The sequence below is a fragment of the Leptonychotes weddellii genome, chromosome 5 (genome assembly GCF_054177405.1).
Source record: "Leptonychotes weddellii isolate Sample4059 chromosome 5, ASM5417740v2, whole genome shotgun sequence".
NCBI classification, from domain to species: domain Eukaryota; kingdom Metazoa; phylum Chordata; class Mammalia; order Carnivora; family Phocidae; genus Leptonychotes; species Leptonychotes weddellii.
In genome coordinates this window covers 80,916,736-80,939,365 of record NC_138373.1, presented here as the reverse complement: position 1 = coordinate 80,939,365, position 22,630 = coordinate 80,916,736, and the positions used below count along the sequence as shown (strand labels likewise).

The following is a 22,630-nucleotide window of genomic DNA, read 5'->3' as shown; positions in this document are numbered from 1 at the left end:
TTAAGTCTGGTGAGATTTTCAGAATCATCAATCAATTTATGTCAACAGTTTATTGAGCAGCAGCCTCTCTAAGAGTGATAGTAAATTTTACTTGGAAGAAAATAATAAAAGTTCCACCTTTTTGGTAAATGAAGGACATTTATAACACCCTAGGAAACATAGGTACACAGTGCCCTAATTTAAAAAAGAAAGTGACATGTACATTAGGATTCCTCCCTTTAACGATTTCAGATCACTAAACCCAAGCAAGATACAATTATGTGGCATATCTGTCAAGAGTGGTTAGTGTTTCAGGCGGACTGCCAACTCCAGAGAAGATGAGCATTATTTGTGCAAGCTGGTCACTTGTCATTGGTCAAAACTGAATCATACATGCCAAAACAAAAACAAGAATTCTAAGTTATTAAACATGACAAGTGTTTGATTGAAATATCCAAGTCTGGATTTTGCTGCAAAAAGCCACAATATGAAGTTCTTTAGACAAGGAACAGCAAAGTAACTGTCTTTCTCTTGTAACTATCGTAATACAAAGGAAATAGAAAACTGAGTTAGAAGAAAAGCAAGAAAAACCTCCATTCAACCTTTTCAAAGAGTGATCTTTTGATGAGTAAACATAGAAAGTAAAGTGGAGCCTGAAAATAAGAACTTACTCACCAGCTGATACAAAACAAAACAATAACAAAAAACTATCAATCCTCCTAGGAGCCAGTAAAAATCAGAAACTGCTCAGTAATTCCCCAAAACTCATATAGTCTTAACATAGAAAATTATATTTTAAGTAGCTGCTTACTAACTTAAGATTTCCCCATAAAACGCTTCTTGCCAAATCACTAGGTACAGCCTTTTATTTATTTTTTAAAAGATTTTATTTATTTATTTGAGAGAGAGAGAGGACAAGCAGGGCGGAAGGGGAGGGGCAGAGGGAGAGGGAGAAGGAGACTCCCCACTGAGCAGGCAGCCCAACATGGGGCTCCATCCCAGGTCCCTGAGATCATGACCGGAGCTGAAGTCAGACGCTTAACTGACTGAGCCACCCAGGAACCCCTATAGCCCTTTATTTTTAATCAGGGTTTTAAGGAACAGCATAGTTAAGTCAATATAAAGCACTTCATACTGTAGACCCAATCATTTTTAACAACTGATAGCTCTTTAAAAACTTTTATTCCAGAGGATCATATTTATCTGTCATTTAACTCAACTTCCCCTGATTACAGGGAGCTAGGGAATTCTATTTTTTAAGAAGAGCAAAAGTGATTATGAGAGTACCAATGGGAACTTATACACTTAATATAATGACTTCAGTATAATATGGCTTGTTCAGTATACTATGACTTGATTGCTGTTTTAAGTACAGTAGTCAAGATAAGTTAGCCTGTAGACAGCATAAATGTATGTGGTATGGTTATTTTATTTTAATTCATTCAACAGGTACTTATTGAATACCAGTTATATGTGCTATGTGCAATATTCTATGTTAAGGATGGATGATTAAGATAGGGCCTCATGATCCAGAAAGGGAACATAGGGTTTTATCTAGACTAAATCTAGTCTCCCCTTCACGCCTGAAGAAAGAATCAGATTTTGTTCAGATAGCAAAACCTTCAGGGAAGAAGACCAGTTTAGGGGTATATTCTGAATATTCTAAATCAATTAGGTAAGTTAGTTCACCTGATTGCCATCTGATCAGGTGATTGTCTCAGGATAATCTGTGACCCAATTCTGGCAAATGATAAAGGAAGTTAACTCTGCTATGAAGTTTAGAAGAAAATTTTTCTTGTTGAAGAAGGATCAGCCCCTTTCCTTTTGCTGCGTGGTGTCATGCATGAACATGATATCACCTGTGGCAGTCTCCTTGTAACCATGTCGTGAACTGGACTAAGGACAAGTAAACACACTGAGGATGACAGAACAAAAAGATGCAAAGAAACTGGGTCTATGACAAAATCGGTGAGCTGCTGCAATAAAAAACTCTGGAACCACTCTACTGATGAACTTCTTGTTATGTGAGATTATTAATTTTTCATATCATTTAAGCCAGTTCAATCAGCATTTTTGTTATTTGCAGCCAAAAATATCTTAAAGAAAAGGTAAATGGTGAAGTAAACAAAATATGTAATATGCTTAGAACTGTATCGGCAGTGTATACAAGGGCTGAGACATCTTCAAAGAGGATAAAAATTTGAGCTGGGTCCCAAAGGACTCTGTGCAAACAACAGAGCAACTGCATTTCAAGCAGAGAGAAATACCATGTACAAAGCCACAAGGGCATGAAAGATCTCTGGAAATTTGAATAACTACTTGAGAATAGAAAAGACTATGTTTGGATGTAGAAAGTCATTCAAAATGGGGATGGGAAGCAGGCAGAGTTGAAATCATGAAAATCCACTGCAAGGTCATATTAAGGAAGAAGAGATTTTTTTTTTTCAACATCTAAAAATTCTAAACTCTATCAGCAAGAAAGAGGTGATTGGAATTACAGAATTATGCTAGCCAGCTGTGGGTTACCTTGGAACTAGAACCTACTTTATGAGTTAGGGATCAAATCGTATTACATAAAGATTATACCAAGAACAGTGTGGAGGATGGATGGGCTGAAGGTAGGTAAGAATGGAAGTGAAAAAAAAACAAAACAAAAAACCCAAAACAAAAACAAGAAACAAGTAGAAAGCTGTTGTAATTGTCCATGTAGGTAATACTGAAGGCTTGAACTAAGGTGCTAGCCATGGATATAGAAAAGGGACAAATTTAAGACATATTTATGAGAAACAATAGTCAGGTCTTAAAGACTGATTGAATGAGGAAGGTTGTCGGTAAGAATAATGTTTCCCAGATTTTCTGTGCTGGATATCTTGGTAGTGGCTGTTAACCAGGATATTGCATATAAAAAAGGAGGTTTGGACATAGTGAGCACAAGGATTGAAAGACAAGGAGAGGGTAGGGATATTTAATTCAGTTTTGGACCTCTTGGGCCAAGATACCAGTTGTCCACCATAGCTAGATAAATAAGTTAATAATGAGCCATCTAGGTAAAATGGTTTAAAAATATACCCATAGGTTAAATCTCTTGGAAATACTTACATAATTGTTAGACAAAAGACATTTTCAAAGGATGTCTGCCAAAATGATGATTCTATTCAAGTAGTTAGGCAATAAATAGTCTTTTTTGTCTATTGAGATCAATCTTAGTTTTTGAAAAGAAAGCCGATTAATATATGTAACACTGAGTACTGGTTTTCCTTCCATGTCCTCTTTCTCAGCAACTTGATTGTCAAATTTCTTCAGTCATCTACATTGCTTTACCTCTGTGGCAGACACTGCTCTGGATTTACCAGATCAAACAGTATTTTGCTTCTGGTCTGCTTTCCTATTTTCCCTTGCATGTAGGTGGGGTCTTGTTACTGACTTTTGACCTATGGAATGTAGGTAAAAGAGGTATGTGCCCTTTCTAGACCTGGCCCCTGAAAATACTTTTGACATGATGCTCTGGTCTTCTTTTTTAAAATCTGGATCCAGGTACGAGGAATCTGGGTGAGAACTCCAAATTCGGAGGATGACTGAACCATAAGATGGAAGCTTGGCAAGTAATATCAATGTGCTGATACATTCCCATTCTGTTACCATTCCAGATCTTTCTCCTGCTCTGTAGGCTTCTATATCCAATTGCTTACTGTGCATTTTTACGTAGAAGGAAACTAAAGATGGATTTTGCTTACATTTTATTATTGCCAAGTTCTGGCCTGGACTACAGGAATTTATTTTCTAACTCATTTAACTTGATGAAAAGGGTTGACTTGAATTTCATTAGCATATTGCTGGCTTAATTAAATAGTGTTTTTGAGAAAACTGAGTCTTGGTTTTATACAACATAAAGTCTTAGTTTTATATAATAAGTATTGAAAGATAAGTACAAACTGAGTCTACTAAATAAATAACTCAGGAATTGTTTTCTTATCACTGACGGTTTAATAGTAGAACTAAGAGAACAAATTTAGTGTTTTAGGTATGAATCAGGAACTACAAAAGAAAAATTCTGGGAAAAACCTACTGTTCTCTTCAAAATTCCTTCAAGTAACAATTTTTTTGGAGCTTCCTGCACATGCCTATTAATTAATATTATAATTGACAGCAGTTGTGGATTATGCCGACACCTAATGGCAAAAACTTTGAGTATTAGATATAAAGATCTCAATTTGGGATATTGTTTTTTCTTCAGTTTTGCATTCAAGTTAAGGAAAAGCCACCACTTTAGTTTACTTGAATGAGTTCCTAATTATTGATAGAAAAACAAACATTTTGTGAATTCTTCAAGTTGTACTTTTCTTAGAAGTAGGTGGTGAATTGGAAAGAGACCTGAAGTGGGCATGAGATGCCATGAAAAATCTCAATTCTTTAGCTAGCTAGATGATTGTCATTGGATGAGTCACTTAATTTGTTGAAATCCTTTTCTGGGTGAGAAAAAAAAGTGCTATAGCATTCGTAAGGTTCCATTTGACTCCCAAATCCTATAACTCTATGAGTATTTATTAGTCTATTTATTTTGGAGGCCAAATTCAAATATTATTAGAAGACAAAGATAATTACTAATATTAAGGTCATATTAAGGAAGAATAGATATCCTTTTTGTTGACCATATATTTTGTTGGCTAAAGTAAAGCTGTAGTATGATTGAGAAACAATGAAAATTAAGCAGTATAATGCTGTTTTTCAAGGCCTTACCCCAAATCCCCAGCATAAACTATGACAGAGGAAGACTGATACTATTATAGGAATACCAGATTACCATCTAAGGAAGCAGTGATCTAATTGCATGTGGCTGTTGTAATGAAAAATTGCTGGAGAGTGGATTAGAAAGTTCAGTTCCCACATGCCAGACAGATCTGGTGCAAGTTCCAACATTTGAGGTCAGTATGTATGCACAAAATGTTCACTTTTTTTTAACTCTTTACTTTTTTTTTTTAACAAAATAGAAGAATTTGAAGAGGACATAATTTAAATTAGGGATAAATTTAAGGTGGAGCTTTGTTCCTGGCTTTTGCATTGATTTGAGGTAGAACTTTGTATAAGATTGTAAGATTCTATTTTCATGTATTTAATAAAAGAAATAACACAAATGATATAAGAAAATTAGTTTAAAATTGCATTCTGTTTTTAAAAGTCTTTTTATGAAAAGAACTATATAAAACCCTTATCACATAAAATAGAAATAAAACAAACAAACAAAAAAACCCCCAGCTGTTCCTATATTGTGCCTTAACTAGAAAACTACGCTAATGGATTTTACAGATTATTGCATAAAGTGTAAACTTTCTTAAAAATATCTATGACGTTTTTCAGGTTGGTTGAGGTAGAGAATAGCTATTGTTAGCTTAGCAAATTGCTATTGTAGAGTCTTTATCCTGTGTATACTTTTCTGAGAACAATAAGGTGAAAAATGATTATAAGAGATCAATATTAAATGACAGCAAGACATATCTTTCCTTTACAAAAGAGTGAAGCAATAATTTATTATTCATTACATTGTGAAGGTAAAAGGTGAATTAGTAGTAATATAACGATTCTAGAAGGTAAAGGAGAGGCTTTAAAACCTTCTATTGATTCTGTATCATGCATGCTCTATTACACTGTGATAAATCGCTGAAGTACGGCTCTTTACTCTTAATTCAGGGAGTGTTTCAGATCTCAAAGTAGAGAGAGGATTGACCTCCTCTGTGTATTCATTTGTATGCCTTCATTGGTATTTAACTCTGGCAGAATTGGAGTGCATGTTTAGGCTTTTTTATTTACTTGATGGCCAGCTTTGCCTCTCTATCTTGTGGTTGTATTTGGGATGGATCACCATAAAGTGGACAGGATCTGTGGTCAGTTTTCCCCTTCACACAGCCAGTGGATCTTCCCTGCTGCCTTTCTGCTAGCTGTTGTGTTGTTAGCTTGTGAGCTTGTTTAGGCAAAGGACTATTCTGCTTTATCCTTAATAGTTCAACAGTGTCTAGTATCTCAAGGTTTGTCACATAAATGAACAAATGATCAACTAATTCATCATGAGCATTATGTTCTGAATATATGTATTTCCACATTAGAAAAAAAATTCTGGGAGGGAACAATGCTTAACCTGAAGTAGTGACTCACTGATAATAGAATTTTAGGCATCAGGTGAGCCATATTTAGGAGAAAGGATGAGAGGGAGGCCAGCCTGGGGTCTGGTCCACAGGAAGACCTGCACCACTGTCGCCTTCACACAGGTTAACTTGGAAGACAAAGGAGCTCTGGCTAAGCTGGTGGCAGCCATTAGGCCCAATTGCAATGACAGATATGATGAGATCCGCTGCCACTGGGGGAGCAACGTCCTGCGTCCAGAGTCAGTGGCTTGCGTCGCCAAACTGGAAAAGGCAAAAACTAAAGTGGCCACCAAACTAGGCTGAGCGGACGCTGTTGAATTTTCTGTACATAAAAGTAATAAAAAGTTCTCTTTCAAAAAAAAAAAAAGAAAAGAAAGGATGAGAGGGACAGGTGTGACTTCAATCACAAGATGCAAAATTTCCACACTGTGTTGCTTTATTTACAGTAGTCCTTGATTTGAGAAATTGCCCCAAAATTCTAGATAAGAAAAGTTTAGGACAGAGCGTTTAGAAAATGAATGGGAAGATTTTGCATCATCTCAATTTTATGAGTGGTATCTTAAAGCTCATAGGATTTGGTCCTTTAATGCCATTGCCACCTTGAAAAGGCCTTGTGGTGCCCGAAATACCAGTGCCTTAAGTCATTCAGGACCAGCAGACACTGCCGCAACAACTTGTTCTTTGGGCCCTAATTCCTGATTTAGGTTAGTCCCTGACTCGGCTCATATTCTCTCTCCAATCCAGTTTTGACTTCACCAGTGATATCAATTGCCTAATACCTGATTGGGTCAATCTCCTGGAATTGCTCTAGCCTTGCCATCTCTGGTTTGGCATCAAGCTTGACAGTTCAAGCAGCCCTCTTCTGCCCCCTTCTGTCACAAGTCTGCATGTGCACAGCTGGGCCCTGGTAATTTAGTCCTAGTTTTACTGTGAGAGCAAAAGACCACGAAATATGTCCATTAAGTTCCCTTAGCAAGGTAGTAACTGAATGAAAAACTGGGGAGAATAAGACTTCATTCAAAGCTTGATGAAAGAGTCCATTCAGTGAAGGGCCCAGGGCTAGTCATGTGTATGATGCCTCCCTATACTGACATAGAAGAGGAAAATGTTCTGTTTTTTATATTAGACATTTGAGAAGAAAATGAACATCAAAATGAACACTGGTGCCTAACAATTCCTTGTATCTCTACTTTGCTATGAAATGCTTGAGTTATTTTCATGGGAAGAGTGATGTCAACATGAGTAACATTTCTTTAAGCAGAAAAACATACTAAAAAATGAGATTCTCTTTTTTCCTATTAATTAAAGTTCTTCCCTAGAAATTAAAGCTAGTAGATGTTGTCTGCCATACATATGTGAGTGCATGCACTCTCTCCCTCTCTCTTAAAAAAATAATAAAGCTATAGGAAAGATATCATCCAGAGTAAAATTCTGATTGGATTTAAACAGCGGCAACTGTACAAAAGGAAGATTTTAAAGATGATGACAGTTAAATTATACTCATCAATAAAAATAACCTTGACAAAGACTCGAATTTGGCTGAACTTTAAGTGGAGGTTTATATCGGGCGCCTGGGTGGCTCAGTTGGTTGAGCGACTGCCTTCGGCTCAGGTCATGATCCCAGGGTCCTGGAATCGAGTCCCACATCGGGCTCCCAGCTCAGCGGGGAGCCTGCTTCTCCCTCTGACCCTCTCCCCTCTCATGCTGTTTCTCTCTCGCTCGCTCTCTAATAAATAAATAAAATCTTTAAAAAATAAAAATAAAAAAAGTAAGTGGAGGTTTATATCAATTACAAGGTAAGAAATCTTGTACTTCTTCTAATGCTGTCCCACAGAGAGAAGCTGACAACAAAAAAAAGACATCCTATTTTATTTTAGTTAATCTTACCAGTAAAGACGATGGGCAATCTGGATGCTTTGCAATGAACGGTGCAATAGGAGTTGTACCAGAGGACTTTCAAGGTTCCATTCAAACTTGACAGCCTGAAGTAAGAGATATAATTAATTTACTCTTCTTCTCAGTAACAAAATTCTAGCAAAATACAAAGGGGCTTAAGAGGCTTATGAAAAGACAAAGGAAAACAGCATAAACATTTTAACAAAATGTTAAAATTATATTTGATATTTGATATATTATTATAAGATAACCTTATTAGCTGGTGTATAATAACATAGCACACACATCACAATTTGGATTTGTGTAGTCTCTTTCTTATTTATGCTTTAGTATCACAGGATAATAAATAAGAGCAGATGGTTGGTGGAGTTCAACCATGCCTAGGAGGAGAATCCTGGCACACACAAAAATACATAGTATGATTAGTTTCCTAGTGGCATTATTAAATAGTAGATATTTCTTTTCTTTGTGGAATGAAATTAATGCACATTCAAAGCCTTAACTGAAATCACCAATTGATACATCACTATTACCCTGCAGAACCTGAAACTTTACTTAGAGGTTTCAGAGCTGCTTGGTGCCACCCTAGCTCACCCCTCCCCAAATCCTTTCCCTCATCGCCTCTGTGAACAGCTCTTTAGGATTTTCTAGGATACCCAACCTGGTGGAACATACAGACAGTAATGGCAGCTCCTAATATCCTCATGGACTTAATTCGGTACTCTGCAGGGGCTTCATTGTCCACAGGAAGTACCTGGGCCCCATCATCATCCCAGAAATCTAAATATATATGAAAATGAAAACCAGGCTCTCTTCATAAAAATTTCCATCCCTGTTTAAGAGGCAAAACTTCTATTTTTAGTTGCTCAATAGCCATTTAAGTCACACACACACACACAGAGTTTAAGCCAGGTTTTATACCACAGTACAGACAACAGACAAAAGTGGGCACAACATGCATTCACATACACACCTGAAGAAATACCTCAATATGCTGACCATACTCAAGGATGGGAAAGTTTATGAATTCCTAAGGTATAAGAGTGCCAAAGATGATTTCAGCAAATTTGCATAAACTCTTAATGCTGTCTGAATGTATAAAGACCATAATGTATGTTCTCTTAAGTTGCAGCAATGGCTTGCTTTCACTTCCTTGCTAATACTGGGCTGACCAAGTCATAAGTTTTGTTGATGCCCTAATAGCATATCATATGAGCACATAAGCAAGAGAGAGATGTCTTAGAATTTACTTCCATGCTTGTCTTTTTAGCTTTCCTTTTAGATTTCCCCATTATTTCTTCCTGAATACCTACTTATTGCTCTTAAATTGCTTCACTTGTTTCCGAACTCCCTGCATCACTCTGTGCACTGGTGTAATTTCCCCCAATCCTACCTCACCATCTAGAAGGCAGGCAATATTTCTGGTGTACACTGCATTATTATGAACTGTTCTTGGAACCTACCCACACGATGTTGACTTGTGGTTTGCCGTAACCTCTGGGTCTGTGTCTTAATTGCTTTCTGGCTATGAACAATATGTTCTGTTTTTGTTATGGTCTTAAAGTCCTGTCTTATTTCTTTCATACATCCTGCATAATTCTAATAATATAATACATAACAAAATAACATACTTCAAGAAAATAATCAATAGGGTGGAATTTTTTGCATTTCAAAAGTTTTTATGTGTTTAAAAGTTTTAAAGTTGGGGAGAACATGGAAGTTTAAGGGCAAATTCTATAATAAATGTTTTGAAAATTCTTCTCAGTTTTATTTGTTTTCGAGTCATTTCTCTCCATCTCAAAACATTTTATAATCTTCATTTTTAATTAGGGAGTCATTGCAACACTTCCTAATTTTACTTCTGTGTATTTGCTTTGTTCGATTTTGTGTACACCTTGTCATATGAATTTGGATTTGCGGATATATGGCTCTCAGCGATTTTCCTGGTGCCAAGGGTATTGCTTATTTATTCCAGACTGCCATTTTCAAATGGGTTTAGTATATATAAGATTTTGTAAAAACTTACTTTTTTGATTTAGGTTAGATAGAGCATGCTGCCAATACTCATGAATTATGAGATGAACAGTGTTCCTACAAGTTTGATTAATTTTTATTTTCACTACACTATCCTGATAAGTATAGAAAAATCACAACTATAAAAACTGTTAAGAGTAACTATATGGTATAGCTATTTCTAAACCAGCTTTCGCTTTAGGAGTCCTTCAGAGAAGTGCATATTCCATGTGCAAAGCAATATGGTATTCCCGTCACTGATAGGGGTTTCCCCCATTAGTCTCAAAGTTCTTTGTCCTAGGGGCACTTGGGTAGCTCAGTTGGTTAAGAGGTTAAGTGTCTGACTTCAGCTCAGGTCATGATCCGAGCCCCACATCAGGCTCCGTGCTCTGCGGGGAGTCTGCTTCTCCCTCTGCCCCTTCCCCCTCCACCCCTCTTGTGCTCTCTCTCTCTCAAATAAATAAAAGCTTTAAAAAAAAGTTCTCTGTCTTAAATGTTAAAAAACTGAGGCACCTGGCATTTAAAATAGCTTGTAATTACAACCTGACCTTTTAGGTAAGAAAACATCAGAGTTAAAAAACAAAACAAAAAACGAAAAACATAAAGACCACTCTATTAAAACTACCTATTCAGTCCTCATTACATAGTCAACTTGGGAAAACAATATTATTTGTAGTTTGGATATTCAATCATTTACATGGTCATTTGCAAGATGTATGCTTGTTTATGTTTCAAAATACTCAGACTAAATCAGTCTTTGCTCATATTTCTATATTTCATTTATCTGGCCACATTATTTTCTAAAATTACTCCAACATTGTGATATTTAATGTTGTGACTAAAATGCAGTATCTGTTGGCAGAATTCAGGTATTATCTTACAAAACCTCTTTTATAGATTTATAATCAATGTTAGAATGTTCTAAGGGAAAGGCAAGAAACACATATATTATGAGGAGCTGCCTAGCAAAAGACTATTTTCTAAATAACATTAATTTAATTTTAATTGTTCTACATATTTAGATGAAAAGATTTTATCACCTGCATTTCTATTTTTTTTCCCCAATTCTAAATAATAATAATTTTTAAAAATGTCCCCTTTGGCTCTTATAGACCTTTTTTGTAACTACCAGTTTGGGCTAAAGAATGTCTGTGTTACCCATGTTGACACATGAGCTATAATTTAGTCCCTGGCTTGCCAAATTACAATACCACTTTAGGTAGCCTACTTTTGACTTATTGGAAACTCTTTTTAGAGGATTATTAGTTAAAATTCTAGAATCCTTTGGAAACTCTGCTGTTCTTACCTGAACTAGCTGTGGGAGATATTCCAGTAGTTCATCATTCAAGAGGTTGTCTAATTGTTGAACTGCCACTTTACGAATTTCTTGATCTGGAAAACTAATACAAAATAATTACATCTATTAGCGATTAATGGTATGGAGTAATCCATGAAAAATGTCAGGGAGAAGAGAGAATGAATTCCACCCCCAGCTTAGAAGATAAAATCATAATTCACAATCAATTAAGATGATTATTAGCATCAGATTATTATTTTTCCACATTCTGTACTCTCATGTGGATTGCAATAAAAAGCCTTTTCAACTCAATTTTGGAAACTTCGATTTAAGTCAGAAATTGCCAGCTTGTCGATAAAGGATTGTAGGATATCTAAAATCTTTTCTAAAGTGTATGGAAATCTTGGCTTATTATTTAACCATGCATTTGTTAAGTAAATTATTACCAGCTAGAGACCTGATGGTTTATATGATTAAAAGTGGGATATAATATATTTAAAGGAGTTTTGGCCAGATCATAATGAAAAACCAGAAATCTAATAAATAAAAATAATTTAATAAGACTAAATCTTACCAGGATATGAAGGTCTTGAGGGTAATTGTGCCTTATTCATTTTTGGATTGCATATGTCTGTTTTAAGATTTAGCACCCATTAGACACTTAATAAATGTTTGTTACTGAACTAAATTTATGAAAGTACTTAGCATTTGAATATCTATCCCCAAAACAATTAATCCTCAGATGCGCTCTTCAGGCTGCCATCATCTTGTTCCACCAGAAGAATTAGATTCAATTATCTCCAAGCTCCTGGGAAGTGCCTAGAGATAACTTTCGGCACCACACCATTTTGACATGCTTTTGACATACTGCTTTGACATGATTAGATATAACTGGGGCTTTTGTAAGAACAATTAATTTTAAATAAACAAGTTTTCAGAAAAAGTTGATATGCATAATTTAAAACTTGAAGGAATTACTTATAGTAACTGAAACTGATTAAAAAACAAGGAAATAAATAAAAACAAAAGTCAAAAATCCTTTTGCATGGAAACAAACTGAATGCTTTCAACCAATCAGGTGAGAGCTCTGAATACTGGCTCTTAATACTAAGGAGGTCAGGAAACTTTAAAGTCTTTAATGTCCAGTCTCTTCAGCATATCAGGTTACTGAAGGGTGAAATGAATTCTATGCAGTTCTGTGAAAAGGAAAACTGGTATGGGGCGCCTGGGTGGCTCAGTCGTTAGGCGTCTGCCTTTGGCTTGGGTCATGGTCCCAGAGTCCTGGGATTGAGCCCCGCATCGGGCTCCCTGCTCAGTGGGCAGCCTGCTTCTCCCTCGCCCACTCCCCCTGCTTGTGTTCCCTCTCTCGCTGTGTCTCTCTCTGTCAAATAAATAAAACCTTTAAAAAAAGAAAAAGAAAAAGAAAAGGAAAACTGGTATTACTTAGTATCTCTCAACTGGCCCTGATAGCAGTTTGAAATGTAATGCTTAAATGTAATGTTTTACATATTTTATCTTAAATTAAACTGAGCATTTTAATTGCAACAAAAATTTCACTCCACAGTTAGTCACTCGAAATGCTTATTTCTGACCAGTGAATACTTTTCCAATAATTTTCTCCCTTTGAACAATCTAGCAGTAAGACCTAGTAAGAAAACTATAGTCCAGACACATCTCCTGAAGTAGTGCTAAGGTCAGAAGATCCCAGCATAGCATCAAGCACAGGTGGACAGCAGAAAGGGTGCAATAAAAATGCAAAGCTAGAAGAAGGTCAGCTTGTTTTAGCACACTGAGACTACTTTCTCCTAACTAAATGTGATTGATTTTAATTTATTGCTCTCAATTACTAAACCATTTATCTGAAGCCTGTAGACATCAAGGTCAGTTTGAGGACAGTTTGAAGTCTTAGAGGGAATAGTTACTCAGAACATTTTCCTGCCTAAGTGATGACTTAAGTCGGATACTAGTCACCCATGTTTTCTTTTGTGCTTATTTTATCTTATTGATATGAATGACAATAGAGAAAGAAAACAGAAACAAACATCGCAATAAAACAAAACTCTTTGGTGAACACTATACCTCTAATTATGTATTTATTTCCAAATACTAGAATGTAAACTGCATGAAAGCAGAAAGCTTTTGCCTGTTTTGTTCATGGATGTGTCCCAGATGCCCCCAGATTGGTGAATATGCTCTACACATATGTTTGCAGAATGTCTAAACTGAATTATCTTTCCACCTAAAACATCTCTACTGCTAGACTTTCCTCTTTTGGTCTGCATTACTATCTTTCTCCAATCATGTAGGTCTAAAATTTTGAGTCATATTTTCCCCCTCTTTTGCCCTCTTCATTGAGTTTTCCCCCCTTTCCCATCTGGCAAAATTCAATTCATCTTTGAAGTCAAAACTCAAGGACCAATTTACTTGGGAAGCTGTTCCAGCTACTTGGTAGCCCCCTGTAGAGTTTGTCACAGCCTTCTCAGTGGGATTCTATATTATGTACTTGGTTGAAGGCAGGCTCATTCATTATGAATCCCTGAAACAAGCACAGCTGAATAATAAGTTCTTAGTAGTCTCTTATCTTTATATCTAATCATTTGCCAAGTTCAGTTGGCTTTTTTTATCCTAATGGTACTCTAGCATTATGCCTGTTTTTAGTTTCTTCTGCAACTAGCTAGTCTAGGCCATAATTATCTCATGCTGGTACTAACATTTTTCATAGTAATACCTTATAAATTTCCCTAAATTATTTCTAAATTCATTTCTCATAAAACATTAAATGGTTTTCTATTTCCGATGTACCTCTCTTAGGCCCACACTGCTTATCTAGATAGCCAAGGCTAGAAGAACACCAGATTTTTCTCTTACTGTAATACTGAATAAACTGCTTTGGCTTACTGGTTATTTTCCTCTGAAAATGTCATGTGCATTCTCACCTTTGTGAGCTCTGTAACCCCATTTGGAAGAGCTTCTCTTTTCTTGTTAAATTTCCAGTCCTCTTTCAAAATGTGGATCAAATCCTCTTAAAAGTAACTATCCCAATCTTTACTAATCACTTCTCTGAACTCCAAGGGCATTGACTGGCTGACTCCATTGGACAATTAAGATATGCTAGTGTTTATTAGAATTTATCATTTTTTATATATGTGCCATCATTCTTCAACTAGTGAATAAATCAACTGTTCTAGCCTCTTTTTTTTTTTTTTTTAATTCTTAGGATTTAGCACCATGCTCCGTACATATTGGGTCATTAATAAAAATGCATTGATCGTGATGATAATAATGAGAAAAATCATACTATTGAGCCCATTTTATTTCTTGCTGTGCTCTGAAATAATTTACATTGGTAGCAATAGATTTAACTCAAAAATACCACTTATGTAAGTCCCAGGTTTTTAAAATTTGTTTCCTCTCAGTCAAAAGGGTGAGAGAAAAACAAATCTGAATGTAATAAAAAAGAAGGATGTATTATTTTTTTTCAGACTCCTTCAGGAATAGGAGAACAAACATTAGTTACATCTGTACAGCCCAAAGAAAAATTATCTACTTGTATTAATATGTGAAACTGTTGGGAAGAACATTTTTACACATTAATGGAAAGGAGTGGATCTTTTTATTCACTACTCTTGCATGAAGTTTAGGAAGAAATTGGAAGAGAAATTGCTAAGAAACTAACCACATGACATCCTGAGATGTGACTAAGGCCTAACAACAGTAAAGCATATCCAAATATAACTTTCATTTGATTATTTTAGGAAGAGTTGGCCACATTAAGAGAGATGTTGGCAGTGTTAGTGAAGCTCCTGGGAAATGTGTCCCTTCATACATAATGGCAATATATAGCAACATGTATTTTAAAAAAATTTTTTAAATTTGATTATTCCTTGATCTAATGATCTACTTTTGGGAATTTATCCTAAGAAGATAATCAGAGATATATGTGAGGATATATGAAATTGGATATTACATAAATGTCTAAAATAAAAGTTAAATAAGCTATGACCATATAATAGAATACATGTAGTCGAAAAATATTAAAAGAATATTTAGTGATATGAAAATATAATGAAAAATATATGCAGTATAATGCCATTTAAAAATGTGCATATTTTCCCATAAGCTTGACAAAAAGATGAGAACATTAAAAATATTAATACTAAATATCTGAATGGAAATTTCATGGATGATTTTAGTTTTCTTTCTTAAGCTTAATTTTTAAAGTTTTTCCAACTTTCTATATGAAAGTTTCATGGGTTACTAAAATATAATGATTTTAAAAAGTAAGGCTCATTTAACTAATTATGAATATATATGAATAAGTGCAAGTTCATTACCAGCACTAGAAAAAAGCTCCAAATCATATGTTCCTTTAAGAATAAACATCATTGTGTAAAAGAACAAGTATTATATTTTTTTGGTTGACTTAAAATATTCTTTTAGCATAATAGGTCTAAATAGGGATCTCTCCCTCTGGAGAATTTCTGCTTAACACCTTTCCGGGGCCCTGAACTCAGGCAAAGATCAATGGACAAATACGTTCCACAACTCTTGGCATTTCTTCCCTGTGATGTTGTCTGAAATTGTTTAAACATTCTCTTGGGATATAGTTATTGGCATTTCATGCTCAGTAACGCATTCCTCAATGAGGTGAGTGTACCCAGATTTTCTGAATGTCGTGGGATATTTACAGACTGAAATGTTATATGTGGCAGAAGGACTGCAAACTACTTCAAATTTTCCACAGCCAGGTTATTGTACTTTCCAGTGACCTGACTTGCTTGAAAAATACGTATAATTCCTGCCAATAATAAACCAGGAGCCACTCTCTAGTGATTCTGCTAACCTTGGGACTACTAATTACTAGAGGCATGGGCATTATACCTTGAGTCTGGGGAAGAAATGAAAGTATCATTAGAAGATTCATTAGGCTGATATTAATGAGGACCTCATTTACTTAAATTTGTAAGAAGCTTTCTTATAATCATTCAGAAAATAAATCATTTATAATGTAATAAATGGCACTCTATCGTATTTGAGATATTAAAAAGATGCAAGGTCAGTAAAATTCTATGACTTGTTGGAGAGAAGATCATGTAAGGTGAGGAATTTTTATTTATTATGAATTTTTAAAATTAAGTGTAACAAGAGTTCATGTGAAATAATCACTTCTTTAAGGTTATTCATCATTTTAATTGTCCATTTAAGTAACTTTAGGTTATTTAATTTACTTTCCAAGCATGTCTGAATAGAGAGCAAAACCAATTTTGGTCAAAAGCAAAACATCACACTGGCTTACTATTCAGTTTTATATGAGTTTCATGAGCAGTGATTCTATCTATTCAGGCCTTAGTTTCCTCTAATTTGAGCTAACAACGGAGTCTTTGGTATCTGTAAAAGGACATAATACCACAGCTAAGATAAATATAACTCTGTACAATAATTGTTAAGGAAATATTTAAAAATTGCCTATAGTTCTTTGTCCAATGAGTTCATTTAGATACAAAGAAAAAACTGCTCCTTGAAGACTAGAGTTGTAAAAGTTAATAAAAGGAAACTAAAGACATGTGGCTAAAAAACGCAAAGGTGAAAAAATTAAGTAAAATGAAAGCAATTTCAAGATAAACATTTTCAAAGGAACTTTAGTGAAATATCAGCTCTGTATTTTGCCAACAGTGTAAACACAAAATTTATGGTTAAGCAGAGGATTAAGATGGAATAGTAATCCTTACCTGGGCAGGAAAGGAAGAGTATCAAGTATTTAGATAACTCTTTAGCTGAATGTAGAAGTAGGAACTGCCCAGTGTTTAAGTTGCTGTGCAACAGAGGTTCTCCTATTTTTGGTCTTAAGACCCTTTCAACACTCTTAAAAATTATGGAAGATTCCAAAGAATTTTTCTTTATGTGAGTTATATCTATCAAGAATTGCCATATTAGAAACAAACCCAGGACATTTAAGAAATATTTATCAATTCATTTAAGATAACATCAATTACCCCATTACATGTTAACATAAACAATATATTCCTATGAAAAACAGCTATACTTTCAAAAACAAAGAAAATATTTAGAGAGAAGAATGATACTTTTTTAGATTTTTACAAGTATCTATAATGTTTGGCTTAATAGAAGACAACTAGATTCCCCTATCTCTTTCTGTATTAGATCTGATGCAATACTGCATGTCTGAAAACACTCTACATGCATAAGTGAATACATGTGACAGAGGCAAGTGACATATTAGAGTTATTATGGAAATAGTCTTGACCTTGCAACACCCCTATTAGCATCGTGGGGACTGCAAACCTAGTTTTGAGAATGTAGTTTGGCATGTGTTATTGTTGTGGGGCCATATATTAAGGAATCTGCACCTGTGGTCTGTTTTGAAGACAGCAGCCATCAACTTATCTTTTCCCTGAATGACAAACTAGCTTTGAAATCACATGACCAATGCTCAAATTTGGGGATCATCATTCCTCTTCTCTCCCCTCAATCATTGACAACTCTTCTCAGAGGGCGAAAGGAACATCACCGAGGATCCAGACAACCTTCAACAGGGCCAGTGGCATCATGGAGTGAAATTTCAACAGAAAAATACACATGTCAACTTCTTCCACTTGACTTGTTTTTTTGTCATTTCTATTCCTTTCTTATTTTCTCCCCATATCATCGTTTTTCTCTTTTGTTCTTCTTTTTCTAATTTGAAAAATGATACGGGGTCAATATCTTACTCAAAAAACTTTGAAGTGATGGGTAAAAGCCAAATGCAATGTAACAAATGTCAACCCTTAAAAAAAGCAACTTTGGGTAAAATGAAAAGCAAAGAAATTTGAAATCAAATTTAAGTGTAAGAGAAATGTCAGACTTCGGAATACACAGTAAGAATTCATGCAGAATGCCATGAGGCTATTCATAGTTAAAAGCCCCAATGTCAGATTAGAATTAGAAAACTATCAGAAGTGCAGAATTGTTTCTCCAGCAGGTTTTGAGTCTGATGACACACTCAGCATCAACTTGGAAGAAAAATGTCAATACGAATATATTTGCTATTTTTCTAGTACTAAAAATGATCAGATATGACAGAAGAAATTTTATTCTAGGGGAAGTGGGGAATAAGGATTCTTTAAGATGATTGTAAACCTCTACCCACTGAATAATTCATGTTCCTTCAAGGATTTTCACATGATTACAGAATATTAGAACTCAAGGAAACTTGGAGACCTGGATCAATCTCCTGATTATACAGATGAAAAAACTAAAAGTCAGAGAGTTTGAGCTGTTTGCCCAAGGCCATCTGTTGGTGGCACTGAAACTAGAATCCAAATATCCAGAATACTAAGCCAACAGGCTTTCTGTAGTACTTCTAGGAAGGCCTTTTTCTCTTTTGACTAAATATTATCATATAGACTTATATGAAATCCACAAAATGAGCTTGAATGTATTATTTATTTTATGACATTCTAAATGATCAATAGAGACATAATAGCGAGTAATATAATTTGTCTAATTGGACTAGGACATTGGTCCAGTCATAACCCAGTAGGAATAAGAATGATCCAAAGAGACATTAGGAATTGTGCAGAGATATTTCTTGATGGAAAGCCCATGGATTTGCATATAGAAATTGAGAATTAACTATATATTTATGGTATTAATTAGACTTATTCATAATTAAAGAGTTAAAGTTACTGATTTTGTTCTTCTATATGATTACACTTGATTTTACATACAGGCGAGCTTAGAAAGGCATCACATAAAGCAAGTGGTATACTGGAAGCACCACATAGAAATTCTGTGTGTTTTTTTTTAAGATTTTATTTATTTATTTGAGAGAGAGAGAGCATGAGCAGGGGGAAGGGGCAGAGGGAGAGGGAAAAGCAGACTTCCCACCAAGCAGGGAGCCCAATGAGAGGCTCGATCTCAGGACCCTGGGATCATGACCTGAGCTGAAGGCAGATGCCTAACCAACTGAGCCACCCAGGTGCCCCAGAAATTTTGTGTTTGGATGGATTCAACATTACATGCAAAAGCAGCATGACATTATGAAAAATAATAAGGGGTTTTGAGTTTAGATATGAAGGGTCTTCTTTTCCCATCTTACACTTTCTCTCTAAGCAAATTTATCTATACCCTTAACTTAATTCCCATCTTTCTGTGGATGATTTCCAAATTGGGATCTCTAGCTTAGATTTCTTCCTTGAACCATCACCAGCCATCTCAAGCACATGTCAAAGCTAGCCTACCCCAACCTGAATGGCAGGGTTCTTCTTCTAAAATCTATTTGTTACTCAGAGTGTCCATCTTAGTGAATGTTTCTATTTTCCACTCACTTGCATTTATACAGAAACCTAGAAGTTATCTTTGACACCCTCCTTTTTCACTGTCCTTCCTCATTCAATCCTGTCACTTTTAAATGTTCTGATTCTGTTCATTTTATTTCATTACCACTACCACACTTCTAAGGCTTATTTCCTATCCTCTGATGCTTAGACTACTTCTATAGCTTCCTAACTGTCCCTCATTTACTTTTGCTTCTCTCACCAAATTTATGCTTCACTCAGAAGCCAGAATGATCTTTAAAAGATGCAATTTTGTGCATTATGCTAGTTCTAGTGCCAAATGAAGTGCCTTACATGAGTAAGCCATCAGTAAATAACCATTGAGTAAATGAATAGACAAATTGGGTTTCAGTTTCTTCATCCGTAAAATGGGGATCAGTAAAATGGGGGAAATTGTAAATGTTGGTAATAATATTAAAGAGGTTGTTTTATAGAACAAATCATATAATATATTACGAAAGTGCTTTGCAAGCTATGTAATTATTCAACTGTGAAATATTTATCATATACATTTTAACAAGTGAATTTAACTTATTTAAGCTTAATTGAAATAAAATTATCAATTTATCAATTTTTATAGTTTGGCATTAAAAAAATCTGAAAACTCTAAACTCTTAATATAATTATGATGAAGAGGATAATAATGATAAAGATGATTGGTAGAATTTTATTGAATACTCTTGTAAGTACTTTATCCTATAAGGCACATAATGTTATTACCCCCCATTTTATAGATAAGGAAGTTTGTCCAAGGTCATTCAAGTAATAAATGGAAGAGTCAGATATGTCTGATTTCAAAACTTATGCTGTCAACTGTGAAATTTGGAAGCAACTCCAAAAACTCTCTAAAAGTGCACACAGACAAGATATACACCTTTGGGTTTATGCTAGTCTACATTTCTCATTCTCAGTATATCAGAAGAGTATTGACTCTTCCTTCATCAACAATATTGAAACTTCCACATTTTTCTCTTCCCCATATTCATATTTATCTATAACTGTATTCATAATTTTCCTTGCCTTCCACCTGAGATGAGGAAGTTACTCTCTTCCTTTCCTTGGATAAAATTCCCATTTGTACTTTTGTTCTAGGCTATTGGCCGTTAAAACCTCATTGCACCACTTCAACATCCCTCTACTTTCTGATCTTCCCTTCGTGCATCATTCTTCATGTCAATTTGTAAACATGTTCGAAGTTTTTTTATTTGAACAAGCATACCAACCCCAAACCTCAAAGCCTTTACCATCAATCCTATTTCAAGAGTCACAATTTATTTAATTTATTTCTCTCTATTTCCTCTTTAGGATCTTGAAATATGGCATCCAACTTTACTGCATTGTTATAATTGTCTCATGAATACCATCAGTGACTGCTCTAGTCTCAATCCATTGATTTGTTTTTAGACTTAATTCTACTTAATACCTCTCCAAAACCTTTGAAACCCTTTTTAAAAAAATTTATTTATTTAAGAAAGAGAGAGAGAGTGTGTGTGAGAGAGAGTGCAGGGGAAGGGGCAGAGAGAGAATCTCAAGCAGACTCCACACTGAGAACAGAGCCTAACACAGGGTTCCATCTCAGGACCCTGAGATCATGATCTGAGCTGAAACCAAGAGTCCGACACTTAACCAACTGAGCCACCCAGGCGCCCCTTTTGAAAACCTTTTTTATGAATTCTAAATTACCACTCCTTTCTCCATCTCCTCTGACCTCTTGGTCACTCTTCCTTCCTATTGCCTTTCCTGGCTTTGTTTGCTCTATACTGCTCTTAAAATGTTGCTACTCTCCAGGGTTCCATCTTATGCCCCTTTCTAACTTCCTTTACATATATACACACAGTACCTCTACTTCTATGGCTTCAGTTACTACCTTCAAGCCAATAATTCACATATTATTTTTCAAGCTTTGGTTTCTCTACTAGGCTTCAGGTCTGAATATAAAACTGCATACTGGTCTTCTCCTTCTGGATGCCCCACAGGTTTTTAATTATGCAACATTCCAAAATAGAACTCTCTATCTTACATCACCCAAATTTTCTCTTTCTTCTATAAACCTTGTTTTGATTAATGATATAGTTTTCTATCATTTACCCAAAACGGAAAGCTCAAAGTCTTCCTTATCTCTTCTCTTTTCTTAAGTTTCCTCTGAAATGTTTCTCAGATCTGCTCTGTGGATCTCTACTATTTTCAGGCCCAGACCATTTTTCAAATGGACTATTTCAATACCTGACATCTATCTAAAATCCTTGCTCTCATTTTCTTTCTTTAGTCCATCCTTCACAATGATGTCAGCATTATTTTTGTATAACATAAATCTGATAGTATGACTCCCATTCTTAATAAAATTCCATGAGCTGCAGAAATGAGTCCATAGTAACTACCTGGCTCATGAGACCTAAAACATCCTAAACTGACCTATCCTTTTCAGTCTTGTCTCACAGTACAGTTCCCTTCTATTATGATATTAAATTACTCACTATTCTCTGAACCTCTATAACTATGCACATGCTAGTTTTTCTTCTTGAAATGCCATTTCCTCTCTTCTCCACTCAGGAAATTACTATGAATATTTCAACTCAGAATTCAATTCCTTTGTGAAGATTTCCTTACCTTCTCAGAAAGAATCTGTCTCCCTCTCCTTTGGGCACATATAGCACTTAATACTTTGGTTATAGTATGGAATATATTGTGGGGTGATCTTTAGCATTAGTCTTTTTCTCAAAATTGTTTTTTAGAGATAGTCACTATGACTTATTATTCGGTCTCTTTGATTCATTGCATGTGAATTTCCACATACACATATTTGTGCTCAATGTATAAATGGGAAAGATACACCATCATCCATCACTTAATTAGTCTAATGTGGAAGTTATAACTGTCTCCTTTTCCATATTCCATGCTACCTACTTATAATGCTAGTCAAGAATGTCTTTTTTTTTTTTTTAAGATTTTTTATTTATTTGACAGAGAGACAG

General features: G+C 35.1%; 1 protein-coding gene across 1 annotated transcript in view; it reads right to left on the bottom strand.

The window, feature by feature from the left end:
* The window catches only part of PIK3C2G (phosphatidylinositol-4-phosphate 3-kinase catalytic subunit type 2 gamma), a 291,400-nt gene that overhangs the window by 169,921 nt on the left and 98,849 nt on the right, over positions 1–22,630 (bottom strand). The window contains exons 14-16 of the mRNA XM_081818936.1: positions 14,259–14,320; positions 11,332–11,425; positions 8,004–8,098 (exon numbers count right to left, since the gene is read on the bottom strand). Of these exons, the coding sequence (XP_081675062.1) occupies positions 8,004–8,098; positions 11,332–11,425; positions 14,259–14,320 (251 nt within the window). The remainder of the gene's footprint in view (positions 1–8,003; positions 8,099–11,331; positions 11,426–14,258; positions 14,321–22,630) is intronic.